We start from the raw sequence: 18051 nt of genomic DNA on the forward strand, positions 1-18051 counted from the left end.
AATGTTTTTCTCCTTGAAATACTGGAGGTTTTCATCTGTTTTAATCCCAATTCCATTTTCCGGCCCTCTCAATTGGTGAAAATATTTTTATACTATCTGATTTCAGTACTGAGGGCAGTTAGTAAGAACTTCACTACCACCAGCCCAAGCAGCTCCAAACAATTCAGAAGGATCATATCCTGGTTACTTTCAAAGATACTGGAGATGCAAACACTGAACCTTACCTGTCTGCCCTCGGTAGGAATTTGCTAGTCCCTTCAAAGTGGCATACTTTGGGAGGAAAAGTTGCCCGTTTCCAGCACAGTGCAAAGGTCATGCTTTGACTTGCAATCCCTATATTCACAGGACTATAAAAATCAGTTTGCCTTATTTGCAGGTGTTCAAAAGTGGTCATTTTCACTCTAGACTACACACTTCTCAGCTGTGGCAAGGAAGGATGGGCAAAAGGGCAAGAAAGTGTCAGGGGACAATTTGTTAAACAATTTCCTGGACAATTTTAAAGCTACAACCTGACAGTACTCAAAAGTCATCTGCAAATTTTCAAGATGAAAATCCATTCCTCATTTTCTGTTAGCTTTCGTAGTCTCTACTATTTTATTTTTAATTTTATTTTTTCATTTTACAATTTTACATCAAAGAAAACAAATATTTTTACATCAAATTCCATTATCCAATTTTGACACACACCCCTTCCTCCCCTTTCTGCAGTTGCTTATGTTTTAGTATTTTCACTGAATATCTGAGTTAAACCTAATTTTTATTTATCCAATATAATAAAAATTAATTTTATATCACTGCACATCTTTATATTAATCCTGCTAATGATTTAATCTCTTTACAATAACCTTTAAAGTAATCAGTAAATGATTTCCACTCAAAATTGAAAATGCTATTTTCTTGCTTTCTTATTCTTCCAGTAAGTTTTGCCATTTCTGCATATTCCAACAATTTTTGCTGCCATTCTTCTTTGGATGGGACGCTGTCTTCGTTCCTTGCTGGGCATAAATCATTTGGGCCACTGTGGTTGTGTACATAAATAATTTTTATATTGTTTGGGTATCTCTACCCCTATTATTCCCAAAAGAAAAGCCTCTGGTTTCTTCATAAAAGTTACCTTAGACATTTTTTTCAACTCATTATATATCATTTCCCAGTAGGTTTTAGCCTTCTTACAGGTCTACCACATATGGAAGACGGTACCTTCTTTTCCCTTAACCCATAACACACTGTAAATTTCAAATCTACCTTCCAGTGTCATTCCCATGCTGTCATTTCAATATTATGCCCTATATCCATTGCCTAGTGTATCATTGATGATTTCACTTGTTCATCTTTTGCCTGCCATTCTAATAGCATCTGAAACACTTTTTTTAATTTACCTGCATGAAAAGAGGGAGTAAAGATATATCTGCCGCCTTGGAAATCTGGGAACGGACTGCTTTGACAGAGAAAGTCAGTCAGTGGGAAGAGCTGCTTGTATGTCAAGGGTAATGAACATTGTTACTTTGAGAAAGATATACTGAGTATAGACTTGCCTTTGATTACAAAGTAACTCTTTAAAGACATTGGAATTGTGCTTCTGAGGGATATTGGAACTTTTAAGAACTTTATTTGTTTCCAACTGTTGCATAGAGAAGCTGGAAGAGTGTCCCCCTAGAGGAGACTATGTTATAACAACTATTTTGCTACTAAATTACCAAGCTCTGGAAAAGTACTGGGCAAAACAATCTTGCTGACTGTGTGACTGACCTTGGACTTGTTATGGCAGATGGGAAAGGAAGGATAGAACTGGCGAGTGGCGTACAGGAAAAAACTACTACCAGGTCTGGTAGACCATACAAAACTGATACTGCATCTCAGAGAAGGGCTTCAACGTCTGGTACAGCTGGCATAGCAGGAGCTGCTGCCTTGCAAGTAAAACCAAAAGCTATGTCATCTGAAGAGCTATTGGCTCAGGCACTTAGCAAGACTGATGCATCTTTGGAAAAACTTGCCAAACAGGTTGCAGAGACAAATAAGCAAGTAGCTGAGGCCTCAGCAAAAATTGATCTGAACACGACAAGTATTAATGAACTGGGGAACAAGGTGAACTCTAATACACAGTCCATTGAAAAATTACTAGAGGAATCGGCCTCGACTCGACAGATTGCTGAGGAAGCTAAGGAAATTGCGACCGCGGTTCAAGAAAAGATACCACCAGTATACAAGAAATTAGAGGACCACGATTTGACACTGTCTATGATTGAACTACAAAGAAAGGAGAGAAATTTAAGGATCAGAGCAGTACCTGAAAGTGAGAAAGACAACCTGATAGACTTTCTTACAAAGGAATTTACAGACTTTTGGCAACAGGACCTGGGGAAAGATGAATTTAAGATAGTGAGTGCATTCAGACTCGGCAGAAGACAAGGAAGGAACAGAGCAAGAGACTGTTTGATTACTTTAAGAACAAAAGAAGAAAGAGATAAAATCTTGAATCTGCACTACCAAAGAACCTTGGAAATTGAAGACTCATTTGTTGAGTTCTTCAAGGACATACCTAAATACATTTTTGATATTAGGGCTTACTATAAAGACCTTGTTGACCTACTTAGAAGAAATAAAATACTTTTCAGGTGGGAATTTCCCCAAGGTCTATCATTTAAATACAAAGGAAGGAAAATAAGAATAAGGTCAATGAAGGATAAAGACAAGTTTTTGAACGACCACGAGGAGGACTTACAGAAGGAAGTGGAAACAGGAGAGGAGCTGGCAGCGTCAGGAAAAGGAATTCTAGACATAGCAAATCTATCATTTGGACTCCCTGGCCCAGGGAAAGACACACTACCGACAGAAGAAGAACAACAACTTGGTGCAGTTGGAGGGAAAGCTAAGTAACCCATCATGGCTCTGCAACTTTTAAGTTGGAATTGTAATGGACTGAATTCCCCTTGGAGGAGAAAATCTGTTTTTCATGTATTAAGGAAAGAACAATTGGACTTGATTTGTTTACAAGAAACACATATAATGAGGTCACACAGGAAAATGCTTATTAATAAGAGATTGGGACAAGAATTTATTTCGTCGGACAAAGTCAAAAAGACAGGCGTGGTGATATATGCAAATGAGAAATTGCTACCGAAATTTATCTTTAAAGATGAACAAGGAAGATATTTGGCAATTGAAATTCAACTGCAAGGAGAGAAATTTCTGATTGTAGGAGTATATGCACCGAACGAAGGGAAATCTGAATTTTTTAAGAAGTTGCATGAGATCTTGTTGGACTATATGGATTATAATGTTATTTTGATGGGCGACATGAACGGAGTAGTATCTACAAATATGGACAAGGCACAAAAACAGGTAGTTACCAAAGATGGTAGACTACCTAAAACTTTCTTTGAACTAACTGACAATATGGACTTGAGTGATATTTGGGGGACCAAGAACCCTTTGGGGAGAGAGGGAACTTTTTTCTCTGAAGCTAAGATGACTTGGACTAGAATTGACCAAATTTGGATTACTAGAGGAATGGCACCTAAAATAAAGAAAGTGGAAATCTGCCCCAAAACTTACTCGGACCACAATGCTGTAAAGATGGAGATGAACCAGATAACAACCGGCTCTTTTAGATGGAGGATGAATGACACCCTTTTTAGAGATGAAGAAATATATAAGAAGGCCCAAAAAACTTTGAAAGATTATTTTGAAATAAATATGGCTACCAACGTTGAAAAAAGAGTAATCTGGGATGCAAGTAAAGCTGTGATGAGAGGGTTCTTGATACAACAGAATGCATTAAAGAAGAGAAGTCGAAGTGAGAAAAAAGATAAAATTTTGGAGAAAATAAAAGAAGGGGAGAAAAAACTGAGAGCAAAGCCAAAGTCACAGGAGATCTTGAGAGAAATAAAATTATACCAAGTACAGTATATGGAATTAATGAATCAAGAAATAGAATGGAAAAATAAACAAATGAGACAGAAGACTTTTGAATCTGCGAATAAATGTGGGAAATTACTGGCTTGGCAATTAAAAAAGAGACAAAAATTAAATACCATCACAAATCTGGACGTAGACGGGAAAGAGGTACATAACCCAAATGAAATTAGAAATTGTTTCCAGAAGTACTTTAAGCAATTGTATGCACAAGGGCCACAGAATGAAATGGACATTGACCGTTTTTTGGAAACAAATGGATTACAAAAAATTTCACAAGAAAGTAAGCTAATGCTGAACTGTAAAATATCTGATCAGGAGATAGAAGGGGCCATTCAAAACATGCAATTGGGCAAATCTCCAGGGCCGGATGGTTTGACTTCCAGATACTATAGATCTTTGAAGGATTGGTTAATACAACCTTTGAAGGAAGTCTGCAACGAAATTTTGGAGGGGAAAAGGGCACCAGAAACGCGGAAAGAGGCTTATATTACACTCATACCGAAAATAGAGACTGAAAAGACTCAAGAACTACCGTCCCATATCCTTATTAAATGTGGATCACAAAATTTTTGCTGATATTTTGGCTAAGAGGCTGAAAAAAGTATTGATTGAAGAGATTCATAAGGACCAAGTGGGCTTTCTCCCGGGAAGACATTTATCTGATAATCTAAGGAATGTAATTGACATTTTGGAAAAGCTAGAAGTGAATATAAACACTAAAGCAGTTTTGATATTTGTGGATGCGGAGAAAGCCTTTGATAATATATCTTGGAGCTTTATGAAAAAGAATCTATAGGGTATGGGGATAGGCCAAGGTTTTGAAAATGGTATAGGTGCAATATATTCTGAACAAAAGGCTAAACTAATTGTAAATAATGTGGTTACGGAACAATTTAAGATAGAAAAAGGGACACGACAGGGGTGCCCAATTTCCCCATTACTTTTTATTTCGGTCCTGGAGGTTTTGCTGAATATGATTAGAAGAGTTGGTTAAAGGTATAGAGGTTGGAGCTAAGCAGTATAAATTGAGAGCATTTGCAGATGATTTGGTTTTGACGTTACAGGAGCCAGAATCTAGTACTAAAAGAGTATTAGAATTAATTCAAGAGTTTGGTCAGGTGGCAGGATTCAAATTGAACAAACTAAAAACTAAGGTTTTGGAGAAAAATTTAACATCGATAGAAAGAGAGAAGTTTCAGGATGAAACAGGTTTGACTGTGGTTAAGAAAGTGAAATACTTGGGGATTAACATGACAGCTAAAAATGGAAATTTGTTTAAGGATAACTATGAAAAATGTTGGACGGAAGTTAAAAAAGATCTAGAAATTTGGTCAAATTTGAAGCTTTCCTTGTTAGGCCGAATTGCTGTTATAAAGATGAATGTATTGCCAAGAATGTTGTTTTTGTTTCAATCATTGCAAATTTTGGACAAAATAGATTGTTTCAAGAAGTGGCAGAGAGACATTTCTAGATTTGTCTGGCAGGGCAAGAAGCCCAGAATAAAATTTAAAATATTAACTGATGCAAAGACAGAGGTGGATTTGCCCTGCCAGACCTTAAACTTTATTATGAATCAGCGGCATTTTGCTTGTTGAAAGAATGGCTGCTTCTTGAGAACACAGATATTTTGGATTTAGAAGGCTTTAATAACGTTTTTGGGTGGCATGCATATTTGTGGTATGACAAGGTTAAAGCTCATAAAGCATTTAAAAATCATATTGTTAGAAGAGCATTGTTTAATGTCTGGATAAGATATAAGGATTTATTGGAAAATAAAACCCCAATGTGGTTGTCACCGATGGAAGCAAAAGCCCAGAAAAAGCTCAATATGGAGGTCAAATGGCCAAAATATTGGGAAATCTTGGAACAAGAAGGAGATAAATTGAAACTGCAGAGTTTTGAGAAACTAAAAAACAAAGTGAGAGATTGGCTCCATTATTACCAGATAATGGAGGCCTACAACCAGGATAAAAGAATTGGCTTCCAGGTGGAAAAATCTAAATTGGAAACAGAACTGCTAGAACCCAAAGCTAAGATTTTGTCAAAAATGTATAACTTGCTGTTGAAATGGAACACTCAGGATGAAACGGTTAAATCGGTCATGATTAAATGGGCACAAGATGTTGGTCATAACATTATGTTTGCTGACTGGGAACAGTTGTGGACCACCGGAATGAAATTTACGACATGTAATGCCTTGAGAGAAAATATTATGAAAATGATATATAGGTGGTACATGACTCCAGTCAAGCTTGCAAAAATTTATCAATAATAAATGTTGGAAATGTAAAGAAACTGAAGGTACATTCTTTCACCTTTGGTGGACGTGCCCAAGGATTAAGGCTTTCTGGGAGATGATATATAATGAACTGAAAAAGGTATTTAAATATACCTTCCTCAAGAAACCAGAGGCCTTTCTCCTGGGCATAGTCGGCCAATTGGTGTCAAAGAAGGATAGAACATTTTTCATGTACGCTACAACAGCAGCAAGAATACTCATCGCAAAGTATTGGAAGACACAAGACCTACCCACTTTGGAAGAATGGCAGATGAAGCTGATTGACTGTATGGGACTTGCAGAAATGACTGGCAGAATCCGGGACCAGGGAGAAGAGTCGGCAGAAGAAGATTGGAGAAAATTTAAGGATTATTTACAAAAATATTGTAAAATTAAGGAATGTTGAATGATGCTGGATTGAAATTAAGTGGTTTCAAGCTGTAACTTTGATAAAACGACTTTCTTTTTGTAAGCAAGAATTTAAAGTTATAATAATTTAAGAGGTTGAGATAAGGATTTGCTGCACAAACAACTTAAACTGGGTATACAAGAAGGGGAGGTATGAGGAGGTCGGGGAAATAAGTTACAAGAAAATAAGTTGTGAAATTTAAGTGTTTTTAATATTTTTATGTTTGTTTTTTCTTTTGTTTGTAAAAAATTGGAAACTCTAATAAATATCTTTTTTTTAAAAAAAAAGCACCCGAAACACTTTTTACATTATCGTAGATTCTGGCGTATTAGGCGACTGGGTTTATTAGACGACCCCCCCAAATTAGCAGCTGCAATTTAGGGATTTGTTTTATAAGCCTAGTCGACTACTATGCTAGGCAGCTCTGCACCGGGAGAAAGCTGCCCGGCATGGAGCTGAGCTTGCTGCTCGCTGCTTCGGAAGAAGCAACGGCAGCGGGGGGGGGGGGGGGGCTCCGCTCCACATCACCCATACCCAGCCTATAAGGTGACCCCTGACTTTTTAACCTCTTTTCCGGGGTTAAAAAGTCACCTTATACGCCAGAATCTACGGTACTTTAACGACTAATGTTACTATTGAGCAGATCTCTTTCTAGTTGAGAAGTTTGATTCACAAACCCGACCTTTTTATCTATTTTATATAATTCATTAAGTTAATAATATTATAACTCACTCACTAACATTCCTGACATTTCTTCTAACTTATTTAACTGAGTCTCACCACTTACATCACTTAATAAGTTTCTGTAGTCTCTTTTTTTAAAAAAAATGCTTTTTATTGACATTTTCCAAAAAACAAAATAAAACAATCTTTACAACCATTCTTGGTGTTATCTTATTTACATTGCGTAAAACAAGCCTCAACTTCCTACCTTCCCAGTTGCAGTTTTCTTAATATACATCTTCTCTTACAGTTTCTTCTACATTTCTATACGCGTCACAAGAATTATATTAACCCTGCTGTAGATCTTAAACTTCTACAGTTAATTCCCATATATGTTACAAATTTACCCCATTCTTCTACAAACTTTGCCCCTTTTTGGTGTCAGATTTTATATGTCATTTTCGCTAATTCCGTATATTTGAAAAATTTAGCCTGCCATTCGATTACTGTTGGGATCTCCGATGACTTCCATTTTTGGGCTACAAGAATCCTAGCTGCTACCATGGCATATTGGAATAATTTATGATCCTCCTTTTTTATTTCGTCCCCTATTATCCCTAATAAGAATGCTTCCGGGTTTTTTTGGAAATGTGTACCTAAGGAGTTTCTTAAGTTCATTATATATTAAATCCAAAAAAAATTTCATTTCATCACATACCCACCACATATGATAGAGATCCTTACGTTTACATTTCCAACATGCTTTGTTACCCATTTTGTACATTTTCGCCAATTTGACCAGGGTTATATACCACCGGTACATCATTTTTTCCAGGTTTTCCCTTAAAGTGGAACACACTGTCAATTTCATCCCTTTGTTCCATAAATTTACCCATTTATCATACTCTATGTTATAACCAAAATCGATTGCCCACTTTACCATCACTTCTTTTATTAACTCAAGGATGTGTTTCTGTAGTCTCTTAACTACTTCAGAACAATTAACCCAACATTCTAGTTCTACTAGCTTAAAGTTATAGCTCTGCTTAACATTTCATGATTAGACCACAAGCAGCTATCACAGGAAGTCACTTGGTTCAATGCAGAGGAGGGCAGTTCTTTTATTTGTGAACCAGATTTCCAATTTAGTTCTGAAGCTTTGGCTCTCCAAACATTGGCTCTCCCCGTAGTTTCATAAGTGGGAGAGGGAACAAGAGTTCCATTCCTTTTCCCCAAACTCACGGATCACCCACTAACCTGCCCCTTGCTTCTTCTGTGGCAAAAGCTTTTTAGACAAGATTGGTTTCCAGAATGACACAAATAAATAAATAATAATAAATTTTTATTTGTACCTCCTCCCTCCCCGGCCAGAGCTGGGCTCAGGGTGGCTAACATCATAAAACTAACAAAGTATCCAAAGAACATAAAAACAGGCGATCAATTAATTAAAATACATCTTAAAATTAGTTTGGAGTAAATTAAGATCTGGACAAGTGGCAGTCCACACGTAAAATTGAGAGTGGTTAATATTCTCCAGGGCCAACTGTTATCACTGGTCTTGTAAAGGACCTGTGAGCAGGCTAGGAGGCCTCTTTAATGCTTGTTCTTATACAGAAAGAAAAGACTCAGACTGAACCCCGACCAAAGGCCTGGTGGAATTTATTATCATGATTGTGCAAGTTAATTATGCTTCATACTTAATGAAATCAACTCACATTTGAACAACATTATATACCTGTTGTTAGGTATCACGATGCATACTAACTGAGTTATCTTAAAACATTAACACTGAAACAAAGTTAGGAGCATAGTAACTAACTTCACTTGCCCAAATATCATTCAAGTAAACCACTCATAAACAGAGTGGGCAGATCACCGGGTTGTGAAGTTTGCATTCCTGTGTCCAAGAGGAAATGCTACCTTTTCCCAATGACAATTTTACATACTTCCAGCTGTTAGGCAGCTCCAAAGCACTCTCATTCAAATAAGCTCAGCAGACACATCAACTTTCTATAAAATGAGACTTCTGAAATCCCATGCAAGCCTGATTTTTCTGACACTACCGCTATGTTAACCATTTTACCCTAACCCTAAACCCTATACCTAACCCTAACCATTTTACTCTGCTTCCAAGCACACAGTCCTAATCCCCCCTTCAGGCACAAAGCCAGGGGACCTCCTATCTCAACAGCTTGCAATCATAACAGAAAGTGCTAGGCAGTAACTGCCATGTTCCAGAGGTTAAGGAACACAGGACTAGCCAAGATCTTTGGCTAGACCAGCCTTCTCTGACCTGGTGCTCACCAGGTATTTTCGACTGTAACTCCAATTAGCCCTAGCCGCCGGCCATGATGGCAGGGGTTGATGAGAACTGGAGCCCAGCAACATCTAGAGGGCATCACATGTGGGATGAGAGAGTTCTGCCAAATCTTCTTTTCTTTTTTAACTGCAGAAGTATGCTCTTCGACAGAGGGCTCTGGACAAAGCAAAACCAGTTTTGGAAATGAGCTGATGATCATACAAGCAGCCAAAAAACCCTTTGAGGTAAGGAGGATGACATCAATGATACTTTCAACAATGGCACATTGCTTGTCACCTTTCACTGCTTATGTCTCCCACTTGCTAGAATTCAAGCAGCAATACAAGGCACTATTTGCTTGCTGCAGCTTTCACTATGCTGAGCAGATGTTGTCATGTGACTCACACTCTACTGAAACATTAGGAACAAAGATGAAGAAAGCCATGTCTGGAAACATTAAAAACCAACACCGCTGAGAAGCACCAAACTATGGCCAAATAGTAGAGGCAGAATTTGCTTTCCTTGCAGATGACCTTTTATTTAAACCAACAAAGGAATTCCTACTTCCCGTCAAACAAATTGGCAAACAAGATGCTTCAATTGTCATTAACATTTCTGGTGGTCACTCATTATCTGTTTGTTTAGCCATAGGTTTTTTTACATCAAGGAATACATAAACAATTTAATTGACATGGCTTCCTCCAAAATATCTGGATATGAACTCTATAGGAAGGACAGGGAGACACATACTGGAGGTGGATTTGCTCTTTACATCAAAGAGGGCAATGTGACCCAGCAAGCCAAAATTCCCCAAAGGGAATTCTCCTCCACAGAAACACTGTGGATGATGATACTGGGCCCTAAGAGTAACTTGGTGATAGGAAAATGCTACCATCCCCCTGTTCAAGGAGTTCTTGAGATGATGAAGGAAATGAAGGAAACAACCTGGAGAAGAGGAGGTTAAGGGGTGATATGATAGCCATGTTCAAATATATAAAAGGATGTCGCATAGAGGAGGGAGAAAGGTTGTTTTCTGCTGCTCCAGAGAAGCGGACACGGAGCAATGGATCCAAACTACAAGAAAGAAGATTCCACCTAAACATTAGGAAGAACTTCCTGACAGTAAGAGCTGTTTGACAGTGGAATTTGCTGCCAAGGAGTGTGGTGGAGTCTCCTTCTTTGGAGGTCTTTAAGCAGAGGCTTGACAACCATATGTCAGGAGTGCTCTGATGGTGTTTCCTGCTTGGCAGGGGGTTGGACTCGATGGCCCTTGTGGTCTCTTCCAACTCTATGATTCTATTATTCTATGAACCAAAAGAGGGAATGGTGAAACAATGGGTAACTTCAACTACCATCATATAGACTGGTAACATATGCGTTTCAGTCATGACAAAGCGGAAAAAATTCTGATTACAGTGGTACCTCGGGTTAAGTACTTAATTCGTTCCGGAGGTCCGTTCTTAACCTGAAACTGTTAACCTGAAGCACCACTTTAGTTAATGGGGCCTCCCCCTGCTGCCGCACGCCCGAAGCACAATTTCTGTTCTCACCCTGAAGCAAAGTTCTTAACCCGAGGTACTATTTCTGGGTTAGCGGAGGCTGTAACCTGAAGCGTATGTAGCCCAAGGTACCACAGTACTCCAAATGAATATGCCCTAGAACACAGCTGGTCATGGATTTACCCTGGATTTATCTTAAGTGGTGCCAAGGTGCCCAAGATGAAAGTGTTGCTAAAACAGTTGGAAGCAGTGGTCATAGTGCTATTAAATTGAATATACTATGTAAATGACCAATTGCCAAGAAAATAAACCTGATAACATGTGACTTCAGAAAGGAAACTAAAAAAATAAAAATGAGGGGCCTGGTAAAAAGTAAGTTGAAAGGCAATGTCAAGGGCATCAAATCACACCAAAACACTTGGACATTATTTAAAAACACAGCTGAAGGTTATACCTCAGATCAGGAAATGTACCATCAGAGCAAAGTCAAAAAAGCTATTAGAGGCAGGAAGGATTCCTTCAAAAAATGGAATGCTTGTCTAAATGAGATCTTTGTGGGCTTCCAAAGGTATCTGGCTGGGAAAGCAGGATGCTGGATCATTAGCCTGAGCCAGTAAGCTGTTCTTATGGATCTTAATGTTATTTTAACTGGAGATGCCATGAACTGAACTTGGTACTCCAGGCACGCACAACACGTCGATTGTGATCGACCAGTGAATCGTGGGATTGTTTCTTGTCAATTGCAGGGCCTTTCTCTGCAGCCTCGGATGCAGTGGCAGTAGCTGCCGCCGCTGCCAGTCTCCATGGCGATGCAAGCCTGAGCAGCACCGCAAGCCTGAGCGGTGCCAAGCCGGCTTGCCTTCCTGCCCCTGTGCTGCACTCTTGGGGGTTAGAGCGCTGGGGTGAGGGGGACGCGGCGCCCTGAGGGCTGGGGGGTGTATGTGTGTGCCGACTTGCTATCCTTCCCGCTGCCCTTTGAGCGCTGGTGGTGGGGGGGGGGGTTGCTACCAGCCCTGAGGGTCTGGGTGTGTGCAGGGGTGTGTGTGTTCCTGCCAGGTACTAACTTAGGGGCAAGGGGCATAACATGATTGGACTCCTACTGTTCGAGGCTCTGACTTCCCCCTGGCTGGGGATCTGGGGAGTGCCTCTCCTTCCCTGCTAGAGAGAGGAAGGCAGTCTTGATTTCTGCCGCTCACGTTGATGTGTTTAGGGAGGGAGAGAACTGGCTCCTCAAAGAGAGAACTTTTGCCTCCCTTTTGTCCCCCTCCCTTAAACTCCCCCTCCCATGTCCAGTTAGCCACCTCCTTCCGCACATGCACCCCCACGTGCATATGACACACAAGACAGACCAGTTTGGCCCTGAGGGGGTCTAAAATAAACACACCAAGTACACACATGTTAAGGGGCAGGCGGGGAGAGTTATGTTTAAGTTGAAGGATGACAACGGGAGCGTGTGGTAGATCACTGCCAGTTTTTTATACTGGTTAGTGGATCAGAGCCTACTAGTGGATCAGCATGCTCCAACACAAAGCAGGACAACAGCCAGCAAGTTCCTCCAGCCTTCCATTCCAATTTCTATTACCATATTGTTTGTTATGCCAGAATCCAAAACTTAAGGACCCAGAAAATGCCAAACAACTCCTTTTGCTTAAATAAGCCTTCACTCTTGAGCTAGGAGCAGGAAACTGCTTTATACCCAGACAGTCCGTTGGACCATCTAGCTCAGTGCTGTCAACACTGACTGGCAGCAGCTCTCTGGGGTATCTCCTACCTGGAGAGAACAGAGGAGTTTACCAGGAACTTTTTGCAGACAGAGCCTGGGTTCTATTGCGGAGCTGCAGCCCTTCAATATGAAGATTCAGCCCACCCGAAACTTTATCGTACACCCGCTCTCTCACTACCAAGAGGCCGGCCATGATGGAGCTCTTCACCCAGCAGATCAGGCTCTTCGGGGCCACCACCATGGCAGAGAAGGCGCTGTGTCCAGAGGGGAGGCCTCGCAGAGACCAAGAAGGAGACCCCGCCCCCCCCCGCCGTGGGAACACCCCAGCTCCGCACAGGAGAGCCGCCCCGGCAGGCCTGGCCTCTCCAGCCCCCGAAGCACACAGAGGAAGCACCGCGGCCTCTCCCCTCAGGAGCCTCGACTCGCCTGGGCGGCGGACGCGGTCCTCGGGGCTTCCTCCGGGAACGGGCGCAGAGGCGGCGGCGCCGGGCCGCCGGGTTTCGCCTCGACCGCGTGGCCCGCCTCCAGCCCCGCTCACTCACCAGCGGCGAAGGGAACCGGGCCCGCCGGGCCTCGAAGGGGCTCTGCCGCCGCCGCCTCCTCACCGGCAGCCGAGAGCAGGAGGCGCACGCGCGGACCCGCCCCCGCGACGTCAGCGACGCCTCAAAGATGACCTGGAAGAGGAAGGCGCTTCCAGGGCGCTGGGCGCACGCGCGATATCCGGGTGCGCGCAACCCCCACGTGATAGACTCTTGGCAGGGACTTCAAGGGTCATGTCGTCCAACGTCCTGTAATGCACAAATCTCAGCTAGAGCATCTATGACACATGGCCATCCAATCTCTGTTTAAAGCCCTCCAAGGACGCAGAGTCCCCCACCTCTCTTGGGAGTCTGTTCCACTGACAAACAGCTCTTACTGTCAGAAAGTTTCCCCAAATGTTTAGTCAGAATCTGCTTTCTTGTAACTTGAAGCCATTGCCTCAAGTCCTACCCACAAAAGCAGGAGACAACAAGCACGCTCCCTCTTCCATGTGATAGCCCTTACAATATTTGAAGATGGCTATCATATCTCCTCTCAGTCTCCTTTTCCAGGCAAAAGACACCCAGCTCCTTCAACCGTTGCTCATCAGTTTTAGTCTACAGCAGTGTTTCCCAAACGTTTTTGGGCAACGGCACACCTGTTTACTGAAAAAAAATCTCGCGGCACACCACCATTAAAGCCCCGCCCCATGACGTCAGCGCGCAGCGTCACGCCGGGAGGGACGCACAAAAGTGAAAGTGTTTTCCCTCGGCAGCTCCTCTCAGCTTCGCTCAATCCGCCTCGGAGCGCAGGAGCGATGCCTCTCTCTGGCTCTCCCTCCGCGCAGGCTGAGGGAGGGAGGGAGGGGCGCGTGTGACCCGTCTCTGCTGGGAGACCAAACCCAGCGAGGCAGAGTCGCGCGGAGGCGCCCAGGCAGCGCTGCCGGCTGCGAGGAGGAGCGCCAGGCAGCAGCAGGAGGCGCGGCCTCTCCTCGCCGCCGCCGCCCCGCCTCTCGCCGCCCGACTCGCCCGCCTCCCTCCAGGCATCTCGCGGCACACCAGCCGATGTCTCACGGCACACTCGTGTGCCGCGGAACACCGGTTGGGAAACACTGGTCTACAGACCCTGGATCATCTTGGTTGCCCTCCTCTGCATACGTTCCAGCTTGTCAACATTCTTCTTAAATTATGGTGCCCAGAACTGGACACAGTATTCCAGGTGTTTGTCTGACCAAGGCAGAATAGAGGGGGACTATTACTTCCCTTGATCTGGACACTATACTTTTATTGATGCAACTTAGAACAGCGTTAGTTTTTTTTTGTTTTTTGCTGCTGTATCATGATAAGCTAGTGGCCCACAAAGACCCCTAGATCCTTTTCACATGTACTGCTAGTAAGTCAGGTGAACCCCCCCCCCATCCTATTATTTGTGCAGCTGGTTCTTCCTGCCTAGGTGCAGAACCTAACATTTGTCCCTATTGCCATTCATTTTGTTAGCTTGCGCCCAATTCTCCAATCTGTTAAGGTTATTTTGAATTCTGATTCTGTTTTCTGCGGCATTAGCTACCCCTCCCTGTTTGGCGTCATCTGCGAATTTGATGAGCATCCCCCCAATTCCATCATCCAAGTCATTAATAGAGATGTTGAACAACAACGGGCCCAGGACAGAAGCCTGCAGCACCCCACTGGTCACTTTTTCCAGGATAAGGAACCGTTAATGAGTACTCTTTGGGTTCGGTCAATCAAGCAACTACAAATTGGTAATAAACAGCAGGGGGTGGATTTCTTCCAGGAAAAAAGACAGATAGAAAGTGTAGAGTGATGCAGAGCCAAAACACGTCTGCTTGGGAGCAAGTCTCTGAGTCCCATAGCCCCCTCCTGTGAACAAGGATTGTAGTACAGTGGAACCTCTGGATGCGAACGGGATCCATTCTGGAGCCCCATTCGCATCCAGAGCAGAACGCAACCCGTGTCTGCACGTGTCGTGATTCGCTGCTTCCGTGCATGCGCATGACGTCATTTTGAGCGTCTGGGCATGGGCGAGCGGTGAAACCCAGATGTAACTCATTCCGTTACTTCCGGGTTGCCGTGGAGCGCAACCCAAAAATGCTCAACCCGAAGCTATTTCAACCCGAGGTATGACTGTATAGTTTCAGCTTTGTAGGGAAGACAGGAGCACAGCCACCAGGAAATGAGACTCCAGAGTTTCTGCATGCAAGTTTTTAGTTCTGGGGTTTGGGCTGAGCCTCCTTGAAGTGGAAAAGGCCTGAGATCTGTTGCACAGCTGAGCACCTTGACTCACTAGCAGCGAGTTCTCCAACAAGCAACATTTTTTGCTTACTGAAACAGAAAAGGTAACAGCAAGCAATTGGGGAAACCAAACAGAGGCTGGAACCTCTTCTGTTGTTTATATACAGCTGATGTAGTAATGGGGTGTTAGGGGAGGGGTAGTACCTCTAGGGGGACACATTGTGCTCGTTCAGAGGTAGTTTGCCCCTTTTTGGTCCCCCTATCTTGCACTCAGCTCTCACTTGCAGCTCAAGAAGCTGTCAGTATGCAACAGCAGCCACACCCCTAGAATGGCTAACTGCCAGCTAAACCAGGGGAGGGTAGCCGATGGGTCTCAAACCCTCAGTGATTTAGGGACTTTCCTTGCATGTGAAGAGAGACTCTGGCAGATTGAGCAGACAAGACCAAGAGTGGGTCCAATGGCCAAGAAAGTGGTTTCTGGGTGTGCTGTAAAGGGAAGTGGGGCAGGTGAGGTTCCTCCACCTGGAAAAGTAGCCCATCTAGGAGAAGGATAACTCTGATCCTAAAACTCCACTGCCTTACAGGATATCTTCAGGAGAAGAAAAGGCTAAGAAGTAAACTCTACAAAAATCTGGAGTAGAGTCCCTAAAATGGTTGGATGGCACCTTGAACACTTCTTTCCAGCAACTCCTGCAGCCAAGTTGGTGCCAAACATTTTGCTCTGCTTTCCTTTGGACATCAGTAAGGCCGAGAAGGCTGATCGCTGAAGAATTGATGCTTTTGAATTATGGTGCTGGAGGAGACTCTTGAGAGTCCCATGGACTGCAAGAAGATCAAACCTCTCCATTCTGAAGGAAATCAGCCCTGAGCACTCACTGGAAGGACAGATCGTGAAGCTGAGGCTCCAATACTTTGGCCACCTCATGAGAAGAGAAGACTCCCTGGAAAAGACCCTGATGTTGGGAAAGATGGAGGGCACAAGGAGAAGGGGACAACAGAGAATGAGATGGTTGGATGGTGTTCTTGAAGCTACTAGCATGAGTTTGATCAAACTGCGGGAGGCAGTGAAGGACAGAAGTGCCTGGCGTGCTCTGGTCCATGGGGTCACGAAGAGTCGGACACGACTAAACGACTAAACAACAACAACAAAGGCCGAGAGGGCAGTTGTATCATCTGGGCAGCTCAGGACCTCCACACACACACTGCCCAGACTTGCAACCTCAGGAATGCTGCTAATGCAGTGGTTTGACTTCATCCCCGGAGGCATATCTCTTGAGACAGACAGAGGCCAACAATTCCATGAACAATTCCATTCTTTTTACCAAAATAAAAAAATTCCTTCCAGTAGCACCTTAAAGACCAACTAAGTTAGTTCTTGGTATGAGCTTTCGTGTGCATGCACACTTCTTCACTTCTTTTTACCAATTAGGTACAACATTTTAAGCTATTTTCCCAAGTAGTAAGATACGCTGTGGTCTAAACCTAGGGCTTGCCGATCAGAAGGTTGGTGGTTTGAATCCCTGCTATGGGGTGAGCTCCTGTTGCTCGGTCCCTGCTCCTGCCAACCTAGCAGTTCGAAAGCATGTTAAGTGCAAGTAGATAAAAGGTACCGCTCCAGCGGGAAGGTAAATGACGTTTCCGTGCACTGCTCTGGTTCACCAGAAGTGGCTTTGTCATGCTGGCCACATGACCCGGAAGCTGTCTGCGGACAAACGCCAGCTCCCTCGGTCAGTAAAGCAAGATGAGTGCTACAACCCTAGAGTCATCCGCGACTGGACCTAATGGTCAGGGGTCCCTTTACCTTTACAGTTTTGTTACATCACTTATTAAAGAGACATTTAGATGCATATTGCTTCCATTCCTGCCTCTCCTCCTAAAGCTCTGGTGTCCGGGCAGCCCAGGAGCTCCGTAATAAACATTGATTGATTGATGCAAGCCCAGGACCTCCATACACACTGCCCAGGCTTGCGCCCCAGGGAGGTCACTTCAGTGCTGTTAATGCAGCAGTTTGACTTCACCACTGAAGGCATACTCCATTGTCTCTCAACAGACGGATGCCAGCAGTATACATAAACGTATGCTATCTACAGGTTTTATCATCAAAAGCTGGTAGGAGAATGACCTGTCATTTTATTTCTAAGAAGAAATAGGGAACAGTTAGCAAAAGCTAGCAAAAGCCTTTGAATGTCATCAGGCATGGAGAGTTGTGGAAAACAACAAAAAGGTATCACCATCACATGGCTGTGGCATCTAAACACAAAGTGAAGGTACCTCCTACCACAGATAGCAAAGGTAACCAGTGTGATGCCCTTTTTACGTTGTTGGACTACAACTCCATCATCCTTGACCATGCTGGCTGGCTTTTCTCTACTTTCAGGTTAATACAAGTTAAGTTTGTGCCTTTGTGCTTTTTAGGGCTCTCTTTCACCTTCTTGTGGTTGGATGGGAAGACAGCAAAAGCAGGGAAGTGAAGACATGGACAGGCTTCACAAAA

General features: G+C 43.2%; 1 protein-coding gene across 26 annotated transcripts in view; it reads right to left on the minus strand.

The window, feature by feature from the left end:
- The window catches only part of LOC310696682 (methyl-CpG-binding domain protein 1-like), a 122816-nt gene extending 109367 nt beyond the window's left edge, over positions 1 to 13449 (minus strand). For 12 of the 26 annotated variants that reach the window (XM_083482453.1, XM_083482451.1, XM_083482464.1 and 9 more), the window contains exon 1: positions 12649 to 12837. In XM_083482453.1, the coding sequence (XP_083338579.1) occupies positions 12649 to 12651 (3 nt within the window). In that variant the 5' untranslated portion in view covers positions 12652 to 12837. Of the gene's footprint in view, positions 1 to 12648; positions 12838 to 13331 lie in introns of those variants that run through there. The other 14 variants (XM_083482457.1, XM_083482454.1, XM_083482449.1 and 11 more) reach the window with 8 other exon arrangements.
- Between the last annotated feature and the right edge of the window lie 4602 nt (positions 13450 to 18051).

This window comes from Podarcis liolepis, assembly GCF_965112155.1.
Source record: "Podarcis liolepis genome assembly, chromosome: 17".
NCBI classification, from domain to species: Eukaryota; Metazoa; Chordata; class Lepidosauria; order Squamata; family Lacertidae; genus Podarcis; species Podarcis liolepis.